Below are 20,286 nucleotides of genomic sequence, written 5' to 3'. Positions count from 1 at the left end.
TTTTTAAGTTTCATGCTGAGAAAAAGGAAAATTTCTGCACTAAAGCCACATGTAGTGACCCTTGGATATGTCTGTGATCTTGAGGAAATAAAATGGTTCTTTACCTCGGGAGTAGCATAGTTCTTGTTGAACTGAGACACAGAGAACATACGGATCTGGTCACCCATCTCCTCTCGGGTCTCGATAGCACGTTTCACCAGCCACTGAAACATGAGTGAGTGAGTTTAGTTTTACACCGCTTTTGGCAACATTCCAGCAATATAATGGCAGGTGACAATGAGATGGGCTTCACAAATTGGGGAATCAAAGCCAGGTCTTTGGTGTGACGAGCAAATGCTTTAACAATTAGGCTACCCATCACCCCCATTGCAACAGGAGTGAGTTTTAGTATTGTGCTGCTTTTAGCAATATTCCAGCAATATCACAGTGGGGTACACCAGAACGCTGCAACATGAGGTAGCCGTATAAGTATTAGTGTAGTCGCCAACACTTTAAGGCAGTTTTAAGGATCGCAAGTTACAAAACCTTTGTACTAAAGTATCATGCACTTCAATATACATTTTAAAAGAGTTACAATCATCTGAGCTCTGAGATATCCTATACATATGTCAGATTTGAATTACAATCATCTTAGCGCTAAATTCTCCTGTAATTTAAGTCAATTTTAAAGAACAGGAGATGCAATCATTTTAGAGCTAAGATATCCTACATTTCAAGTTAATTTTAATGAACAAGATTAACATTCATCTCAGTGATAAGATTTCATAATTTAAGTTTATTTTAAAGAATAGGAGATAAAGTTATCCTAGTGCTAAGATCACCCATGCTTTAAATCAGTTTTATACTACTGGTGTTAAATCATCCTAGTGCTAAGATCACCCATGCTTTAAATCAGCTTATACAACTGGTGTTAAATCACCTAGTGCTAAGATCACCCATGCTTTAAATCAGTTTTATACAACTGGTGTTAAATCATCCTAGTGCTAAGATCACCCATGCTTTAAATCAGTTTTATACAACTGGTGTTAAATCATTCTAGTGCTAAGATCACCCATGCTTTAAGTCAGTTTTATACAACTGGTGCTAAATCATCCTAGTGCTAAGATCACCCATGCTTTAAATCAATTTTATACAACTGGTGTTAAATCATCCTAGTGCTAAGATCACCCATGCTTTAAATCAGCTTATACAACTGGTGTTAAATCACCCTAGTGCTAAGATCACCCACGCTTCAAATCAGTTTTATACAACTGGTGTTAAATCATCCTAGTGCTAAGATCACCCATGCTTCAAATCAGTTTTGTACAACTGGAGTTAAATCATCCTAGTGCTAAGATCACCCATGCTTTAAATCAGTTTTATACAACTGGTGTTAAATCATTCTAGTGCTAAGATCAACCATGCTTTAAGTCAGTTTTATACAACTGGTGTTAAATCATCCTAGTGCTAAGATCACCCATGCTTTAAATCAATTTTATACAACTGGTGTTAAATCATTCTAGTGCTAAGATCACCCACACTTCAAATCAGTTTTATACAACAGGTGTTAAATCATCCTAGTGCTAAGATCACCCATGCTTTAAGTCAGTTTTATACAACTGGTGTTAAATCATCCTAGTGCTAAGATCACCCATGCTTTAAATCAATTTTGTACAACTGGTGTTAAATCATCCTAGTGCTAAGATCAACCATGCTTTAAATCAGTTTTATACAACTAGTGTTAAATCATCCTAGTGCTAAGATCTCTGTGTCCAGGTACTCCTCTCTGTTCACTACATCATACCCATTTATCTGCCTTTGAGGAATCTATATTTGTGAACTTTAATGAACAGAGTTGATACGCAGAGACTTTCATCACTTATCCCAACCTTCAGAAGAATAACGCACCTGTACAACCGGGTATATGTGAATAAAGTCCAGGCCTTGAATCTGATGAGGCTCGATACGATGTGGACACTTCATCTTTGGTAATACAGCCACGATCTTCTCTGTTAGAGCTCTGTGAAGAAGACCATCAAGATGCTTCAGAACTGCCTTGAAATTGTTTTGATGCAGGGGTGAGAATGGGTATGAGAGAGAAAAAATGACCCGGGGTCTTGCGGGCCACAGGGTTAAGATGATTCACAAGAACCGGGTTGATCCCAGTGTGTGTCAAACCCACAGGAATTTGCTAAAAGCGTAAAAAATTCTCATTGTTTTGAAATTAGAAAAAAAATTTGATTCATAAAACAGAATTATCATCTATTAAACACCTAAGGCTGATAACACCTCTGATAAGTCAGGAAATCCCTTGCAACACAAATAAAAGATACATGTCTTTGTCTTGATAAACAGACTTTGCCTATAATGACTCACTCTGACTTCCGAGAAAATCCCCCAAATTCGAGCAGACAAATGCCTTAAAAAAAGGTAAATTTACTGATTTCTTAATAATTTGGATTGGAATTATTTCCAAACACATTTTAAAATGAGGCTTTTCATTCTTTACAAATTTTCTATGCAACTGGGATGACATGGTCAACCAACCGTTTGCCCTGAGCCTGACTGCTTGATCCTATCAATAGCCTCTTAGGCTCTTATGGCAAAGCATGGCTTGCTGAAGATGGATTTTAATATGGATCTTCATGGGTATTATTACAAAGCAACCCAACAAGAAGACATCAAAATGCACCCTCATTTGACAAGGCCTGTATCCACTTTGCTAGTCAAGTGGCTTGTAAAGTTTCTCATTGATTAGGTTATTGATTATTGATCACTTGCTCAACAGGTAAAAATGTGTAGATTGACTTATTTGGGATAATTAAAGCACCTGGCATCTTATGCAGGATATACACAAAACTGCAATGTACAAGTTGTGATTATATCCTAAAATAGTGATCTTCAAGTGAATACATGTGGATTTTGACAGTTTGATCTCACAAGATTTAATCAATTCTGCACCATCTACCACTAGTGTAGACAGCACTATTGCCGACAATATTCAAGTCATATCATTGCAATCATATCCTGTATCAACTGAATATTTATAGAGTGAGTGAGTATGGTTTTATGCTGCTTTTATCAATATTCCAGCAATATCACGTCAGGGGACACCAGGAATGGGCTTCACACATTGTACCCACGTCTTTGAAATGAAACCACTTGGTACTTACAATGTATATTAATGCAGACTTGTTCTCGTCACTATATGGCTGGAATAATGCCGATGTGACGTAAAGCCCAACTCAACTCAACTCAACTCAATTGTACCCACGTGGGCATTCGGCATGACGAGTGAACATTTTAACTACTTTGCTACCCCACCACCCTTGAATATTTATAGAAGAGATATGAGTGGCGCAACTTACATTTTCTGACCAATCGTTGAGTTTTCTTGAAACAGCAGGTCCACATCGACATCAAAGTTGCAGGTGGTGATACACCACGTCATGCCACCAACCACCTGTCACAACAACAAAGACACATGACATCATGACATTACATTTTTCTAGTGTGTCAGTGTATATATCGAATATTGCTTGGAAACGGAAATTAAAATCAATAAAATATTTATGCATATGTTTAGATTTGATCGTATGCTTTTACTTATGTCTTCCTTGATGATCTCAATATGTGCCATTGATGACACACTGTCAGCTGGTAACCACAAAGCTGTCTCAAGCCTCAATTCTCTTCATATTCTATCCTTACTTTCAAATTCTTCTGATAATCATGCAATATCAGGTTTCACTGAAGATATACACAGTGCATGTTTTTATTATTTCCATTTGGAGAATAGTTGGCCTCAGATTTTTCGACTTCAATGAAATCATGTTGTTAGTTTTTATATTTACTTGAGTGAGAAGCTTGCATGCATCATGCACTTGAGTCAAAAAGTGCACTTTAGTAAAAAGATGGGTATTTTTCATACATCAACAGTATTATACAAATATGTAGGCTATTCAATGTTCTGGGCAAATACTCTGCAATGACCTAGTGCAAAGACATGACATATAAACATGGGCAAAGCAACATCCCTACAGTAATTCAGACAGACAAAATAAGACATATAAAATATATAAGTCCGCCACACCTTGTCAAAGGGAGAAAGCCCCTTGATTCTGGCTCTGAAATACCCTGCAGCAAGGAGCAACTCAATCGTCTGTTGTAGTTTAACATTTTGCTCCTCATCTTCCCTGGTCTCAACCTGCAAGGAGGTGAAGATTAGATCATTTAAAAAATACCAATCCAAGAGAGAGAGAGAGAGATTTTACATTACATCAACTTGGTGGCTTTTACATTGAGAATATGGCAATCTCACATTTCTTTAATACACAAGAGAAAAAGCAAAACCGTAGAAACGTTGTGATAGTTTTTTTACGCTGTCTGTTCAAAGCAGTAGACAGCAGACAGTGTATGTGGGTGCATTTACAGTAGATAACGATATTCATATGTTGGGGACTGCTTTAAACCACGCCCCTTTTCAAGGCGACATATGATCAATGTTTTGGTTGCCATATTTTATTCTGAATGTATTGTTGTTGGATTGTACGATCATGACATACTAGATGTAATTGTTTGGTTAAGAAATACCTCAACTTCTCGACCGTCTGCATCTAATTGAGTGGGAGGGAATTTTGTTGAGCCTGTTCTAGGCCTTCCTGCAAAGATGCTACCACCAGGACTGGGCGCAGCCATTTTGAAGAATAGTTAATCATGTGACCAATCGTCTTCGGGCAGAATCGGCAGTTTTCGATGTAAACAAATATATGACCCGGAAGTAATTAGGAGCGTCTGCGACCCCATGAAAGCGCGCATTTTTCGATCTCCTGAAGTTTGATTGGCTGATTGACTGACCGAGAATGTTACCGACCGCGTGACCCCATTCAAAGGAATGAACACGTGGTGACGTAGCTGAATATGATTGGTTAACACTCGTCAGGCGAGTGCGATGGTGTGATGCTCGTCTTACGATTCAACACCGTGCGATTGTGCCGGTAGTATAGTATTTTACTGTTTGGACAACAATTGCTTGACATAATATCGTAGTCTGGCAGTTGGAACGCTTCACGCACGCTTAGGTGAGTTTAGTATGCTGTGTAAGGAATAACAGATTTATATATGAACTGCTGTATTTTCTTGAAGCAAAGACACTTTCATTGGTGTTGATGTTCTGTTCGTCAGCTGATCACGGAATCGCTGCATGCATTTGGCATGTCTTATAGACTGGTGGACTTTAGACCCTGGGATATATTTAGCCGTTTTCAGCAGAGTTCACAGTATTCTGATTTCTATCGATATTAGGTTAGTATTTGGACTTAAAAGAGCTATAATTGCATATTAATTTTCAGTTTACGCATGTAAATCTAAATGCTGATAACATCGCATTTTGACAGATCTTCCAAACTTCGCTGTGACGTAAGATAACGTAATAGCCTAAATATATTTTGTCGACGATCGTTCACCAGAGCTGTTCCTGTTTCTTAAATAAATGTTCATTTTCAGTGTAAGAAAACACTTACTAACTAACTGTTAGGCCCAGCCTAATACTTTAATTCTGCACAAACGTCGTGACAGGTTGTAACACAAGACACTATCGTCACGACCATGATAACAGACTGTGCAAGCCGAATATGTAGTGAAATTTAAACATAGCCGTTTTAATCGTTTTGTGTAGCTTTAAATTACTTATTTATGACATATATTTATAATTCTTTATTTTGTATGAACATATATTTTGTCTTCCCCTCCAGGTATTCCAATATGGCTACACTGCAGCAGTTGATTATCCGTGGGACTGTGTTATTTAGTATTGGAGTATTCTTTGCACTTGTTCTAAATTTATTGCAAGTTCAACGTCAAGTTACAGTTTTTCCCCCTAGAGGTTCTAGCCAGTCTTTTCTCTTCGGCATGGTGGGTGCCTCCTTCTTGTGGAACAGCAGCAGGTGAGAACTTACAAAGATGGAAGATACATGTTTGGGGCCTATAATATCAACACAATGAAGCAGTGGTAGAATAAAATGATTAATAATAATACTTACTAACTATGAATTATTATGTCAGAGGTTTTGTATTTTGAAATCTGCGGTTTTGGTATTAGACTAACAGAAATTGAAAATGCACCAGCAATAGAAGAATCCTCCTATCCTATTCCTAAAGAAATCTCATGTGGCTTGGAAAATATCTCATGAACTATTTTATGATCAATCATTGGTTTTTGTGACAGTCTGCGACTTTGGCCACTATTTTAAAGATGGTTGAAAAACTCCTCTAACTTACTAAAAATACAGTGTAAAAAAATCCCAAAGACATGTACTCAAGCAAGAATGGTTTTGACACATACTGTCCTAATTATCATCATATGATGAAGTGGGACAAATGTCTGAGTCCGCACAATGAAACTTTCACATAAACCATAAAACAACCCAGTTAATATCATAAAGTAATTACTAAATTATGATAGTTGTATACTCGGAACATTTATGTTTTCAAAATAATCTTGAATGTGAATTGTGCAGGGTTCATAACAAATGTCTGTAATTATATCAGCTGCAGCATGGAATTGATTACGGAATTACATGAAAAGTTAAATTAGGATACAAATTTATGGTTTAGCTGGAATTTTTTCAAGCATGGGATTAACTGATTTTTCATTTGGGTTTGTTTTATTTTTTCAGCCGTGATAGGCTTGCTGTATCCTTGTCTTGACCACAAGCTTGGGGAGACTCCTTGCTTCAAGCGGGAATGGTCAAGTGTGATGCGATGTGTAGCAGTCTTTGTTGGAATCAACCATGCAAGTGCAGTATCCTTTGATGAGAACACATCACTCTTGTTTTCACCTGCATAATGTAATGATTAATGTGGTAAAGATTGTGAAAAATGGTATTAATATGGTTAAGAAATTGGCAGACAACATTTTCACTGTTTCAAATGATGGCAAAAACAAAGACAGTGAAACCTGTCTAAACTGGCACCCCATTGGACCGAAATAGAATGCTGGTTAAGACAGGGTGCCGGATTAGACAATTTATATCGTTGTAAAATGGCAGGACCAAAATATTTTGCCGGTTTTGACAGTGTGCTGGATTAGACAGGTGCCAGTGTTGGCAGGTTACACTGTATGACTAAAGTGGATGTGCCAGATTAAGATATCGCGCCTAATTAAGTGCTAACATGTTTGTGTTTGAAGTGTCCTGTTTTTCCACAAAAAGCTCTATCAGTGCAAAATAGTGACTGAGTGAGTTTAGTTTTTATGCCACTATTAGCAATATTCCAGCAATATCATGGCTTCACAATTCCAGAAATGGGCTTTGCGCATTGTATCCATGTGGAGAATCGAACAAGGGTGTTTGGCGTGATTAGCAAACACTTTAACCACTAGGCTACCAGTGCTAATGTGTATTACCAACTACTTGACTTGACTAATGATGTCCATGCTTAGCAACATTGTCTTAGAACTCATGGCTCAGACACCTGTGTTTGTAAGCATTTTGTTCCCGAGCTTTGTATTTTGCATTGTTTGTTGTTCCTTAACTTGATACAGAAAATTGACTTTGCCAACAACCTGCAGCTTTCTCTGTCACTTGCTGCAATGTCTATTGGTCTCTGGTGGTTGTTTGACCGGTCCAGAAGTGGATTTGGACTGGGGGTGGCCATTGCAGTGCTTGCAACATTTGTAGCTCAACTTCTAGTCTATAATGGAGTTTATAGGTGAGTTAAAGGACAAAATAATTTACATTCATCATTTTCATCAAATTCATGGTATGTCCACGTATGACTATCAACAAGATTGTGTCTGTTCAAATAAGCTTATGGTGACGTGGCACTCAAAAAAGTTTCAGTTCTTGTTCAAATTTCAGTCAATATGAACAGGCATTAGTCATGTAAAGAAACTGCATGTTAAAACTTTGGTGGCCTTTAACTCTAATTCCAAGTTTGTTTTGGTGCTTAGTTTATTTTGAGGTGAATGAGTATGGTTTTACACCACTTTTAGCAATATTGAAATACACAATGCCATTTTAGAAAGTGGTCAAATCTAACATGTTATATTTGGGATTACACTTTCTTAGTAAAGTACAGATTCTAGTACTTTTTGGGGTTGAGTCCCATCTGGGACTCGAACCCTCACCCTCAGAGTCAGGCACCTAATCCTGGATGGACTCAACCCAAAAAAGTACTAGAATCTGTACACAAAGTCCCAGTCTAGACTACCAGTTGTCTGACTTCAATTTTTATGGAAGCCGTGGTGGCTGAGCAGTCAAGGCGTGTGACTTTGTGTGCTGGCGATTAGGTGCCTGACTCTGAGGGTCAACCCCAAAAAGAACTAGAATCTGTATTTTACTTTGAAAGTGTAATCCCAAACATAACATATGTAACATTTAGCAATATTGCAGCAATATCATGGCGGGGGACACCGGAAATGGGCTTCACATTGTACCCATTGAATCGAACTGGGGTCATCAGCGTGTAATGACACTTTAACCATTAGTCTAACCATTAAGCCTCTTGAGTCAGGTGAACCATGTAAACTGAATGTGAAAAGATGACAATAAAATAACATACAAATGCAGTACTCTTCCTCCTGTCTATTGTTCACTGATGATAGTGTTGGTGTTAAATATTTTTAATTGGATTGTTATGTTTTTTCCAGGTACACAGAGCCAGATTTCCTGTTCGTGAGGTCATGGCTGCCATGTGTATTTTTCTCGGGCGGAGTAACGATGGGCAATATTGGACGACAACTTGCAATAGTAAGTAGTCGTTGGATTTTAAAGTTTTGATGTATTTGTCTTTGTTCATGCACTCATAGTGTGCAATGAAATTTGAAAAAATATGTTCAAGACAGGAGTTTGCTTCAAACAAACCTCATGGCTAACTGAAATCTTCATGTATGTCTGCTTGAGTGTGTTTGTTTTATCTACATTGTTTTACCTGGATTTGCTTAATTAAATTGTTTCCTTAATCCATTATGATTTTGAGGCTGTGATGCTGAGATTAAATCAGATGAAATGTCAAAGATAAAAAGTTTCCGTTTATGGCAGATTGTATATTGCATTACTCTTGCTTTTGACCAGCAGACACCCATAGCAGGAGTATTTCATGTTATCAGTACCTTGCTACTATTACTGTCAAAGTATTGTTGAAGAGATAGGGAGTGAATGAATTTGGTTTTACTCCTTTTTTGAAAATATTTCAGCAATCAAATGGCAGGGAACACTAGAAATGGGCTTCACACATTTTGCCCATGTGGCGAATCGAAGCCAGGTCTTTGGTGTGATGAGCGAACGCTTTAACCTCCACCCCTGTTAAGAGATAGGGGCAGTATAGTAGAACAGTGGTTTGAGGTTCACTCATCATGCTGAAGACCTCGGTTTGATTCCCTGCATAGGTATTGTGTGTGAAGCCCATTTCTGGTGTTCCCAGCTATGATATTGTGGAATATTGCTAAAAGCGGCACTTGAAGAGATAACATTGATACCATGGATAAGTTCCCATTTGTGTCTGTTTCTGATGCTGCTACTGTTTTATTACTCCAGTTGTGGAACATAAAGAATTCATTCATTTCAGGATGACAGCAAACAAAAGGAAGAGTGAACTGTTGTCCGGAATCTCGTGAGGTTTAAATTCTCCTGATGACCAACTCAGTGACTTATCTCTGCTGATGGACCATCATGCACTGTTCGTGTGATATGAACACTATCTCAAGCTGTCAGCCTTGACTGACAGGTATCGCCATAGAAACGTATAGGTGGCATAATTCACCAGACAGCTGTGTCGGTTGTCAGCGGATCAAAGGGTCGAGGCTGTCCTAATGTGAAGCATCGACGGTATGTCAATCATTGTGATGCAGAGTACACCACAACTCTTCAGTACAGATAAATGGCTTGGCTTCATCCAATTTTCCGTGTGATGTTGCAAATGGAAGATATAAGATCATACATTTCTAAGACTCTTTCTTAAGTTTAAAGAGCACTGAACTAGAGAGCATGTGTACAATCATCAAATTAGCTTTTAAGACATGTCATGATATGTTATTTTGTCATATTCATCTATCATGTTCATCTGTTCATTGGTTTTCAAAATGAAAGGAGCCCATGAGGTCATCTTTGGTATTTGAATTTAAGAATCCCAGGATACAAAGTGTATGAAATTTGAACAAAATCACATTAAATTGGCATGCTCCTAAACATTAAAACTGCATTTTTCTAGAAATCCGAAATGTGCCGATAAATAAAAGGCAAACAATAATTATATGGACTGTGTACTGGATATATAAATTATTGCTGTTGTTCAGTTACAGTTAGTTTTATTCCAGTTTTAACATAGATTATCAAAACTCTTTGTGTTAATAGTTTTAGTTATAATATGTTGACGTGTGGCAGCATATGAGACAGTTTCTGATATGCTTTCCACTATGTCATTGGAAAAATCAGTTTGGGATTGAAAAATTGTAGCTACGATAACTGGATAAGTTTGTTCTTGTTCCTCTTAGTAACCGTATGTCATGAAATCCATGATATTTGAAACACTGTTTCACTGGCTGAATTCAGCACACACAAATGCCATTCCATGGTGACTGCATATGGCAAATGTAAAAAGTGACATATTTCAACTATTATATAATTATAATACATGTAGTTGAATTACAGATATGTATGCAAGTAATTGTGTAATTTATTCTGTGTTAAAGGTTTGGTGACATGGCTTGGAAGTTTTTATGTCCGAGGATAGGGAAAAATAGTTTCTTCCATTCTGCCATTAATCTGCAGTATCTTGTCAACTGTCTTGCTTTGTTTCACTTTCTGATTTTGTTGGAGAGAAAAATTGTACAAGATTTATGTTGTTTACATTGATCTCTAAAACTGAAGGACTTACTGAGATTGCACTCAAAGGGACACAACCCTGCCTCAAATTGTATTCAAAGGGATGTAACTCTACCACTAAAAGTTGTCAGGTCTAAAAACCATGCAATAGGGCAACAGTTTGTGCAATATATTAAGCTGATTGGATTTATCTTGTAAATAACAACCTGTCTACATGTGATATCAAAATTTGATGGAACTTACAGGTTTGAATTAAATTACATCACCCTTTCATTGTTTGATACTCATTCCATAGTATATCAGGTTTTGGTGTGAATGTTGAAATTTGAAATTTGTTGATAAAAAGTGTCACATGTTTGTATCATCTATGAGTGATCATGGTTATTGCAATGGGCATCGTAAGTAGGCCCGATTTATACCCATTTATTCATTTATTTATTTTTATTTTGTATTTTTTCCCAAATAAATAAAAATATAATTAAAAATCAAAATCGAAAACCTTTGGGAGTTATTGCCAAAGATAGAAACACAAGAATCTCACAGTTGCAAAGATTTGAACCATTTCATTGGATTTTTGGAAAGGTAACATAATTTGTTTCTGTCTGGTGTTTGGTCCATTTTAAACCAAAAGAGGTAACACCATATGCCAACCTTAATACACCCACTGTTCCCTAATAAACTATGTTAGGCCAGATTCCCTCAAATCTGAAACATAATGATTTTACACTCCTCTTGCTGTTAACTGGTACTGATAGTTCCAGGTGCATTCATAATAGAACCCTGTTAATCATGACAACTACTGACTGGAATCGTCCAAATGTCCAGTTCACAAGCTGCACAGTAAGTCTTTTTGAACACTGACAATCTGGAATGGATATTTTGGACTTGTATCATTGAATAGGAATATGAATGTCTGGAGGGGATCTGGAGTGACGTAGTATCACTGCACGTTAGCAAGGAAACAGTGGAGTTACTCGTTTTTTCCCCGTTTTTATAAAATCAAATGTCGATGATGTTTTTGATGATGCTCATATGCATGATACAGAGAGAATGTTTTGTTGTGTATGTCAGGTGTGTGATGCACCAGTGTGTATTTAAATACCTTGTATGTACATATGTAAATATTTGTAAGTAAATCTTGCCATGAATAATTATGTTCATCCGGGGCAAATAAATATGACCACAATTCCAACAGGCTGTTTGTCTTTTCACTGAGTTACTTGTTGAGTAGCCAGATTCACAGAGAATTTGCATTGGAGGTAGTTTCAGAGAATTGGCTGTTTATGTTTGTCATTTTGTGAACCAGTATGTTTATTGTTTGTTGTTACAGCCATGTTCCGGCAGTAACACCCACAGACACCATAATTGAAGTCAAACACTGGGAACTCCACTCAGTCTTTGGCATGACAATCAAACACCTACATATTTCAAAATATTCTGAAATTGTAAAATATTTAAAACATAATGTGTTACATTGTTACCCTTGTCGCTGTGGGGAAGCCTAGTGGTTAAAGTGTTTGCTCGTCACACTGAAGACCTGGGTTCAGTTCCCCACATAGGTACATTGTGTGAAGCCCATTTCTGGCGTTCCCGCCATGATATTGCTGGCATACTGCTAAAAGCAGCGTAAAACTAAACTCACTCATTGTGACAGTATGTTGCCTTGTGCCTGGCCAGGGAGTGGAAGGTCCGAGGCTCAAAGCCTCCTGGAAGATGGTACTTCTTGTTACCCTGCCTGATGCCTGGCGTTGGGATATAACAAGCTGGTCATCTTGAAAACTGCCGACCTCCAAAGCACAATTAATATACTGCATGTGAAAGGAGTATCCATGTTTTGCTTCAACAAGATGCATGATATCTGGTTAGGCTAGCACTATAGAACAAGTATAAGTCTGGATTAGTATAACCAGTGAGCAAATATAGGTTTTACCTGCTTTCGCAATATTTAAACAATAGCACATGGAATGGGATTCACACAATGGTACCCTTGTTGGGAATTCTTGAGCACACGCCTTTGCAAGTTACAATGTTGAATTCTACATTTTTTTGCAATTCACCTGTGGTGAGAAAGGCTTAAAAACAGGAGAACTGTATCTCCGTGTTTTGGGCTCTCAGAATTCACCCAGTCGTCATGTTCTCGAAACATGCGGGGTGGTAGCCTAGTGGTGTAAGCATCACGCTGAAGACCCGGGTGCGATTCCCCAAATGGGTACAATGTGTGAAGCCCATTTCTGATGTCCCACGCCATGATATTGCTGGAATATTGCTTATAGTGGCATAAAACTAAACTCATTCAAAACATGCAAGAGGTGGATAAATGGAGTGCCATGTGCCATGCACTGTAGGACATCTGCACGAGGGACACACAACATTCACCTTCGTCTCTGAATATATACTATTTAAATAGAAACAAATAATGTTGTCTCAACTGCAAAGGAGGTGAGAGATTCAGAACCTGAACCTCAGAAAATCTAGACTTGCTACATACAGAGAGCTACAGCATTGCAGAAAGGCCTGGGCAGAAGGGCAAATGATGCAGTTCGTGAGACACTCAGCATTATTCCAGCTATAGGCGGTCTCTGAGTCTGGACCAGACAATCCAGGGATCAACATCATGAGCATCGATCTACGCAATTGGGATACGATGACGTGTCAATCAAGTCAGTGAGTCTGACTACTCCTTAGTTGCCTTTTACGACGAGCATGTGTTGATGAAGACCAATTCTAACTCGGATCTTCACGGGTGATTGACTGACTTGTTGATATTTAAACAATTTCTAGTATATTTACTATTAAACATATTGTTGTGCATTGAGATCATGTGCTTTTGTTCTAAAAGAAAACGAACTTATCCTTTGAACAAAGCACAAAATGTCAGCCATCTAACCCACACACCCACTGAAGCTACCCGACATGGGTTAGTAGCGTTTGAAATACCTGTCTGCCTGGGACAGGTTATTTTCAACACGGACTGCCAGATTATCAAATTCACCTGTCCTATGGTCGGGTTAAAATTTAGATATGTATATACGAAGATAGTTTGGGGGCAGGTAAGTTTTGGTAAGAGCTGGCAAGGTTTTCATCTAACCAGCTTTGTGGTCTGGCTGAAATTTTAGGGAGTTTCATACCGAGGGGTTAGGCAGCTGACTTTGTGTGCTGGTGATTAGGAGCCTGACTGAGTGTTGGTTTGAATCCTAGATGTTACTCAACCCAACAAAAGTTCTAGAATCTGTACTTTACTGAGAAAGTGTAATCCCAAATCTGTTACATTTGACTACTTTCTTAAAAGGCAATGTGTATTTGGCTGCAAGGTTACATGCAAGTTCAGGCATTTGGTAGACACCACATACACTTAATCTCCATAATTGAACTCTCCATGACATCTTCTTTTTGTGGGTCCATTTTGGGACTACAGATCATCATCATCATCCCAGCTGAGAAACATCTTTAATATGAAAAATTCAAGACCAAAATCCCATTTGCAATTATTACACTATATTCAGAAATATACATTTACAAATATAAGGTGAACAGCTGGTAATAATTACACTGACCATGTTATCAATAAATCATCATCATCATCATCATTATCAAATGTATTGTATAAAACAGGTTAATATATCTCTGAACTAGCAGCTTCTAGTGCATCAGCAATGCTTATTACTGATGGAATTCAACACAAATAGAGTTCCATGTGTGAAATAGATCTGATGTTCATCCACCAGTATGACATCATTCCAATGGGCACGGGTGGGTGTTCGGCTTGTCCAAGAAGAACGCATGTGGGTCATGTTTCTTACAAGGTTAAGAATAGCTTTCACATGGTAACTGAATATTACAACATTTATTATTTCAACTTACAGGTCCATGGTTAAATAAATGTCATATATCACTGCATGTGGCTATCTTGAACTATAAAATGTCTTGATCCTTAAAATCGGTATCAAAAGTCTGGAACATAGGCTGTATGGTCTCATCATGGTGATCAGTCATTGGAGGTACAATATCAACAAATCCATACTGAACTGCGCAAGGTAATCCTCCAGTTGTGTTTTGACACAAATAGCAATGAATCCACTATGAGACGAATATGGTACATTACACAAATATTAGGTAATGAATACAATAACATGGCAGCAGCTGATTCAGTCATTACATTCAGGAAACAATAACAAAATGTGTTCTTTGTCTCTTGACCATGTGCACGGTGCAAATTGATCTCGATGACCAATGACCACATCAATGTTGAATTAAATACACAAGAGTGTAGACTGTTATATTGCCTGGCTTGCAACCTCACATCACTTTGATAAATCATATCAAAATTAATAAAAATCACTCCTTATTAAAACATTGATTGAATTATTGATAGCGGATAACGTATCAAATATATGAAGGGTAAAGTTCGATTCACTGAATATGCAAATTAATCGTAAGTGTGTAGATGAAAAAGCTTTGATCAATAATTCAGTTACATCATGAACGAGTGAGTGAGTGAGTAAGTGAGTGAATGAATGTAAAAAGTGCATGTAAAAGGTTTTTAAATGTTGGGATGTCTACCCCTAATAATATGGTGTACGGTGAATGTGGGAGATTTCCTTTGTACATAATTTCTTACTCTCGCTGTTTAAAGTACTGGTGTAAAGTAATAAATATGCCAGAACATCGTCTGCCCAAAAAAACCTACAATATGATTGTCCATCTTGATAATATTGGTAAAAATACTTGGGCAACCCGTATTCGTATTCTTTTGTTTAGATACGGCTTTGGATTTGTCTCATATCCCAAACCCTGGGCGACGTTAATGCATTTATCAAACTCTTTCAGTACCAGGGCTATTGATATCTTTAAACAAGACTGGCATTCATCTTTATATGAAAGTTCAAGATATGATTGCTATCGTGAGTTTAAATCTTTACTTGAACCTGAGTCGTATCTATACAACTTACGTAGTAAAAGCTTCGTAGTGTTTTCATGCGCCTGAGACTTGGCCTAAATGATTTATATATATCAATCAAGGAAGATATTCATCTATTATAAAATCACAAAGGTTCTGTCCATTTTGTAATACTGTAGAGAATGAATTACACTTTCTATTTCTTTGTCCTGCATATAATGATTTAAGGCAACTGTATTTTCCGCAATGGCTACAATCAAATATTAATGCTACAAAACTGTATTCAATACTTTCATGTAAAGCATCCCTATTACAATATAAGGTAGCTCTATTTATATATCACGCGCTTATATTGAGAAGAGATTCAATGTAACGTGTGTGTCGCATGTTGTATATGTTGTACATATCATACATATTTATTCTGTATATGGGCCTCTGGCCTTCATGCAATAAACTGATACTAATGAATGGGTTATTGCTCTTATTTGGTACACAAATATTGGGTATTGACAGTACAAATTTATCACGACAATAACCAGTGACAACATCAATGAATTAATACATAAGAGTGTTGACCACGACCCTGCCTGGCTTGGATGCATTCCATTTTGCATGTCACTTTTTGATAAATTAAATCAAACTTGAGAAAAACACTCCCTTTTAAAACATTTAAGAATATTCAATTCTGGTGATTGTGGATAACAAATCAAAATTCACAAGTGTTTGCCACTAAAATGGTAATGTCCCCCGTCGCTAAAGAAGAACGAAATATTCATAACATATTTACTACTTTTTTAATTTTTGTCATATAAAAGATGCCTGAAATGACTGGTGTCTGCATAATCACCCAATGTAGGCTGTCAACATAATTGAGGACATTGGTTGGGTTTATGAATTAATGAGATATTGCGTTAACAAGAGTAAGAAAAGTGGTCAAAGTGGCGTGGTGACCTTGAAAATAAGGCCAAGGTCACTAAAATCGACTGGTTTCTGTGTAATCCCCAAATGTAGGCTGTCACCAAATTTGAAAACATTGGGTACAATAGTTCATGAGGTATTGCGTTAACAAGAGTTTAAAAAGTGTGACCTTGAAAATAAGGTTAAGGTCACCAACATCGACTGGTGTCTGCGTAATCCCCAAAGGTAGGCTGTCACCAGATTTGAAGGCATTGGGTACAACAGTTCATTTGATATCGTGTTAACAAGAGTTTGAAAAGTGTGACCTTGAAAATAAGGTCAAGGTCACCAATATCTACAGTTGTCTGCGTTATCCCCTAATGTAGGCTGTCACCAAACTTGAAGAAATTGGGTACAACAGTTCATGAGATATTGCGTGAAGAGTTTGAAAAGTGTTACCTACGTACATACAGAGGCCGCTGAATACATAGTCCCCCGTTCCGCGTTACGGAGGGGGACAATGAAGGCATATGGTTTGATCTCATGGCTAGATCACATGGCTTTTATCAGTAATTGAGTTATGTCTATTTTGGGGAAACCCATGAGTACAGGAATCGTGCTGACAAAGCAAGAAACATAATTTGAGCAAACCGGAAATCAAACACACATAGGTTACAGACAAAATGGAGGCCTTGTGTCATTAGTGGCAGCAGTTAAATCAGGAAGAATAAACATTCTAAAAGAAAGGTGAACTTGTCCTGCAAAAAAATAAGTTTCATTGCAATCATATGTAACATCTGATTTTGTTCTCATATATTATCAGGTATTTCAACAAATTCCAGGTCCCAACCCCACTTAAATATCAAATGACTTACATTTGACCTGTATTGATATTAAATAACTGGTTGAATAGAAGATCACTGTGACTCTTCTAGCCTGAATTCCACCGCTACAGTCCTGTGGTGTTGTTTGATAGATGTAGTTAGTGAGGTTGGTGAACAGTTTGTAGATAACTGGTCAATGAAAGATGCCCTCCTATCTCAGCTACACGTCTGATGTCCTCATTACTCTCTGTCAGAAGTGTCAGGTCAGCTTTGTTGCTGTATTAGGGAAGTCAACCACACCTTTATGTCCGCTGAAGGCAGCCTTCAATACAGGCGTGTAGATCCAAGTCTCCCCAGCTCTACTGTTGGGATGTTAGAGGGAGGATACGAGGTGTTGTACTATAGCAGTGTTCCCACCCTGACAGGCAAGATGAAGTAAACTATCACCAGATGTAGCCGACACTGTCAGGTCAGCGTGCTTTGACACAAGGAGTTCAAACACACTCTGATGTCCACTGACAGCTGCCACCATTGCTGGTGTCCAGCCATAAAGCCCCTACTGTTGATGTTAGGAAGGAGACAGGAGGTGTTGTACTATAGCAGTGTTCCCACCCTGACAGGCAAGATGAAGTAAACTATCACCAGATGTATCCAGCAGTGTCAGGGTCAGCTTGCTTTGGACACAAGGAGGTCAAACACACTTGATGTCCACTGACAGCTGCCTTCATCACTGCTGTCCAACCATGTCTCCCCTACTGTTGATGTCTGAGGGAGACAGGAGGTGTTGTACTATAGCAGTGTTCCCACCCTGACAGGCAAGATGAAGTAAACTATCACCATATGTATCCAGCAGTGTCAGGTCAGTTTGTTTGGACTCAAGGAGGTCAAACACACTTTGATGTCCACTGACAGCTGCCTTCATCACTGCCGTCCAACCATGGCTCCCTCTACTGTTGATGTTAGAGGGAGACAGGAGGTGATGTACTATAGCAGTGTTCCCACCCTGACAGGCAAGATGAAGTAAACTATTACCAGATGTAGACACCAGTGTCAGGTCAGCTTGCTTGGACACAAGGAGGTCAAACACACTTTGATGTCCATTGACAGCTGCCTTCATCACTGCCGTCCAACCATGTCTCCCTCTACTGTTGATGTTAGAGGGAGACAGGAGGTGTTGTACTATAGCAGTGTTCCCACCCTGACAGGCAAGATGAAGTAAACTATCACCATATGTATCCATAAGTGTCAGGTCAGTTTGTTTAGACACAAGGAGGTCAAACACACTTTGATGTCCACTGACAGCTGCCTTCATCACTGCCGTCCAACCATGGCTCCCTCTACTGTTGATGTTAGAGGGAGACAGGAGGTGATGTACTATAGCAGTGTTCCCACCCTGACAGGCAAGATGAAGTAAACTATTACCAGATGTAGACACCAGTGTCAGGTCAGCTTGCTTGGACACAAGGAGGTCAAACACACTTTGATGTCCATTGACAGCTGCCTCCATCACTGCAAGTCCAGAACCAAGGCCTCTACTGTTGATGTTAGAGGGAGAAGAGGAGGTGATGTACTATAGCAGTGTTCCCACCCTGACAGGCAAGATGAAGTAAACTATCACCAGATGTAGACACCAGTGTCAAGGTCAGCTTGCTTGGACACAAGGAGGTCAAACACACTTTGATGTCCATTGACAGCTGCCTTCATCACTGCCGTCCAACCATGTCTCCCTCTACTGTTGATGTTAGAGGGAGACAGGAGTTGATGTACTATAGCAGTGTTCCCACCCTGACAGGCAAGATGAAGTAAACTATCACCAGATATACACACCAGTGTCAGGTCAGCTTGCTTGGACACAAGGAGGTCAAACACACTTTGATGTCCTTTGACAGCTGCCTTCATCACTGCCGTCCAACCACGTCTCCCTCTACTGTTGATGTTAGAGGGAGACAGGAGGTGATGTATTATAGCAGTGTTCCCACCCTGACAGGCAAGATGAAGTAAACTATCACCATATGTATCCAGCAGTGTCAGGTCAGCTTGCTTGGACACAAGGAGGTCAAACACACTTTGATGTCCATTGACAGCTGCTGCCATTGCTGGTGTCCAGCCATGGTCTCTCTACTGTTGATGTTAGAGGGTGACAGGAGGTATTGTACTATAGCAGTGTTCCCACCCTGACAGGCAAGATGAAGTAAACTATCACTAGATGTATCCAGCAGTGTCAGGTCAGCTTGCTTGGACACAAGGAGGTCAAACACACTTTGATGTCCATCGACAGCTGCTACCATTGCTGGTGTCCAGCCATGTCTCCCTCTACTGTTGATGTTAGAGGGAGACAGGGGGTGATGTAGTATAGCAGTGTTCCCACCACAACAGGCAAGATGAAGTAAACTATCACCAGCTGTATCCAGCAGTGTCAGGTCAGCTTGCTTGGACACAAGGAGGTCAAACACACTTTGATGTCCACTGAAAGCTGCTACCATTGCTGGTGTCCAGCCATGGTCTCCTCTACTGTTGATGTTAGAGGGTGAAAGGAGGTATTGTACTATAGCAGTGTTCCCACCCTGACAAGCAAGATGAAGTAAACTATCACCAGATGTATCCAGCAGTGTCAGGTCAGCTTTGTTGGACACAAGGAGGTCAAACACACTTTGTTGTCCATGGACAGCTGCTACCATTGCTGGTGTCCAGCCATACATCCCTCTACTGTTGATGTTAGAGGGAGACATGAGGTGTTGTACTATAGCAGTGTTCCCACCACGACAGGCAAGATGAAGTAAACTATCACCAAATGTAGCCACCAGTGTCAGGTCAGTGTGCTTGGACACAAGGAGGTCAAACACACTTTGATGTCCGCTGACAGCTG

At 38.9% G+C, this 20,286-nt stretch overlaps 2 protein-coding genes across 2 annotated transcripts in view; one reads left to right on the top strand and one right to left on the bottom strand.

Annotated features, from left to right (window-relative positions):
• Positions 1-4,722, bottom strand: part of LOC124255128 (coiled-coil domain-containing protein 93-like) — a 45,755-nt gene extending 41,033 nt beyond the window's left edge. The window contains 5 exon segments of the mRNA XM_046688966.1: positions 105-203; positions 1,888-1,999; positions 3,348-3,442; positions 4,073-4,186; positions 4,573-4,722. Coding sequence (XP_046544922.1) covers positions 105-203; positions 1,888-1,999; positions 3,348-3,442; positions 4,073-4,186; positions 4,573-4,677 — 525 coding nt within the window. The 5' untranslated portion in view covers positions 4,678-4,722.
• Positions 4,723-5,735: 1,013 nt separating this feature from the next.
• Positions 5,736-9,727, top strand: LOC124255140 (insulin-induced gene 2 protein-like). The gene is given in 6 exon segments (XM_046688980.1): positions 5,736-5,834; positions 5,836-5,924; positions 6,657-6,781; positions 7,523-7,689; positions 8,630-8,729; positions 9,547-9,727. Coding segments are annotated over 6 exon segments (600 nt in total). The 5' UTR covers positions 5,736-5,742; the 3' UTR covers positions 9,574-9,727.
• Positions 9,728-20,286: the final 10,559 nt, after the last annotated feature.

Source organism: Haliotis rubra, unplaced genomic scaffold (assembly GCF_003918875.1).
Source record: "Haliotis rubra isolate DU_JTF1 unplaced genomic scaffold, ASM391887v1 Scf594, whole genome shotgun sequence".
NCBI lineage: Eukaryota > Metazoa > Mollusca > Gastropoda > Lepetellida > Haliotidae > Haliotis > Haliotis rubra.
The sequence above is the reverse complement of the archived record's forward strand: the minus strand, read 5'-3'. Positions and strand labels throughout refer to the sequence as shown.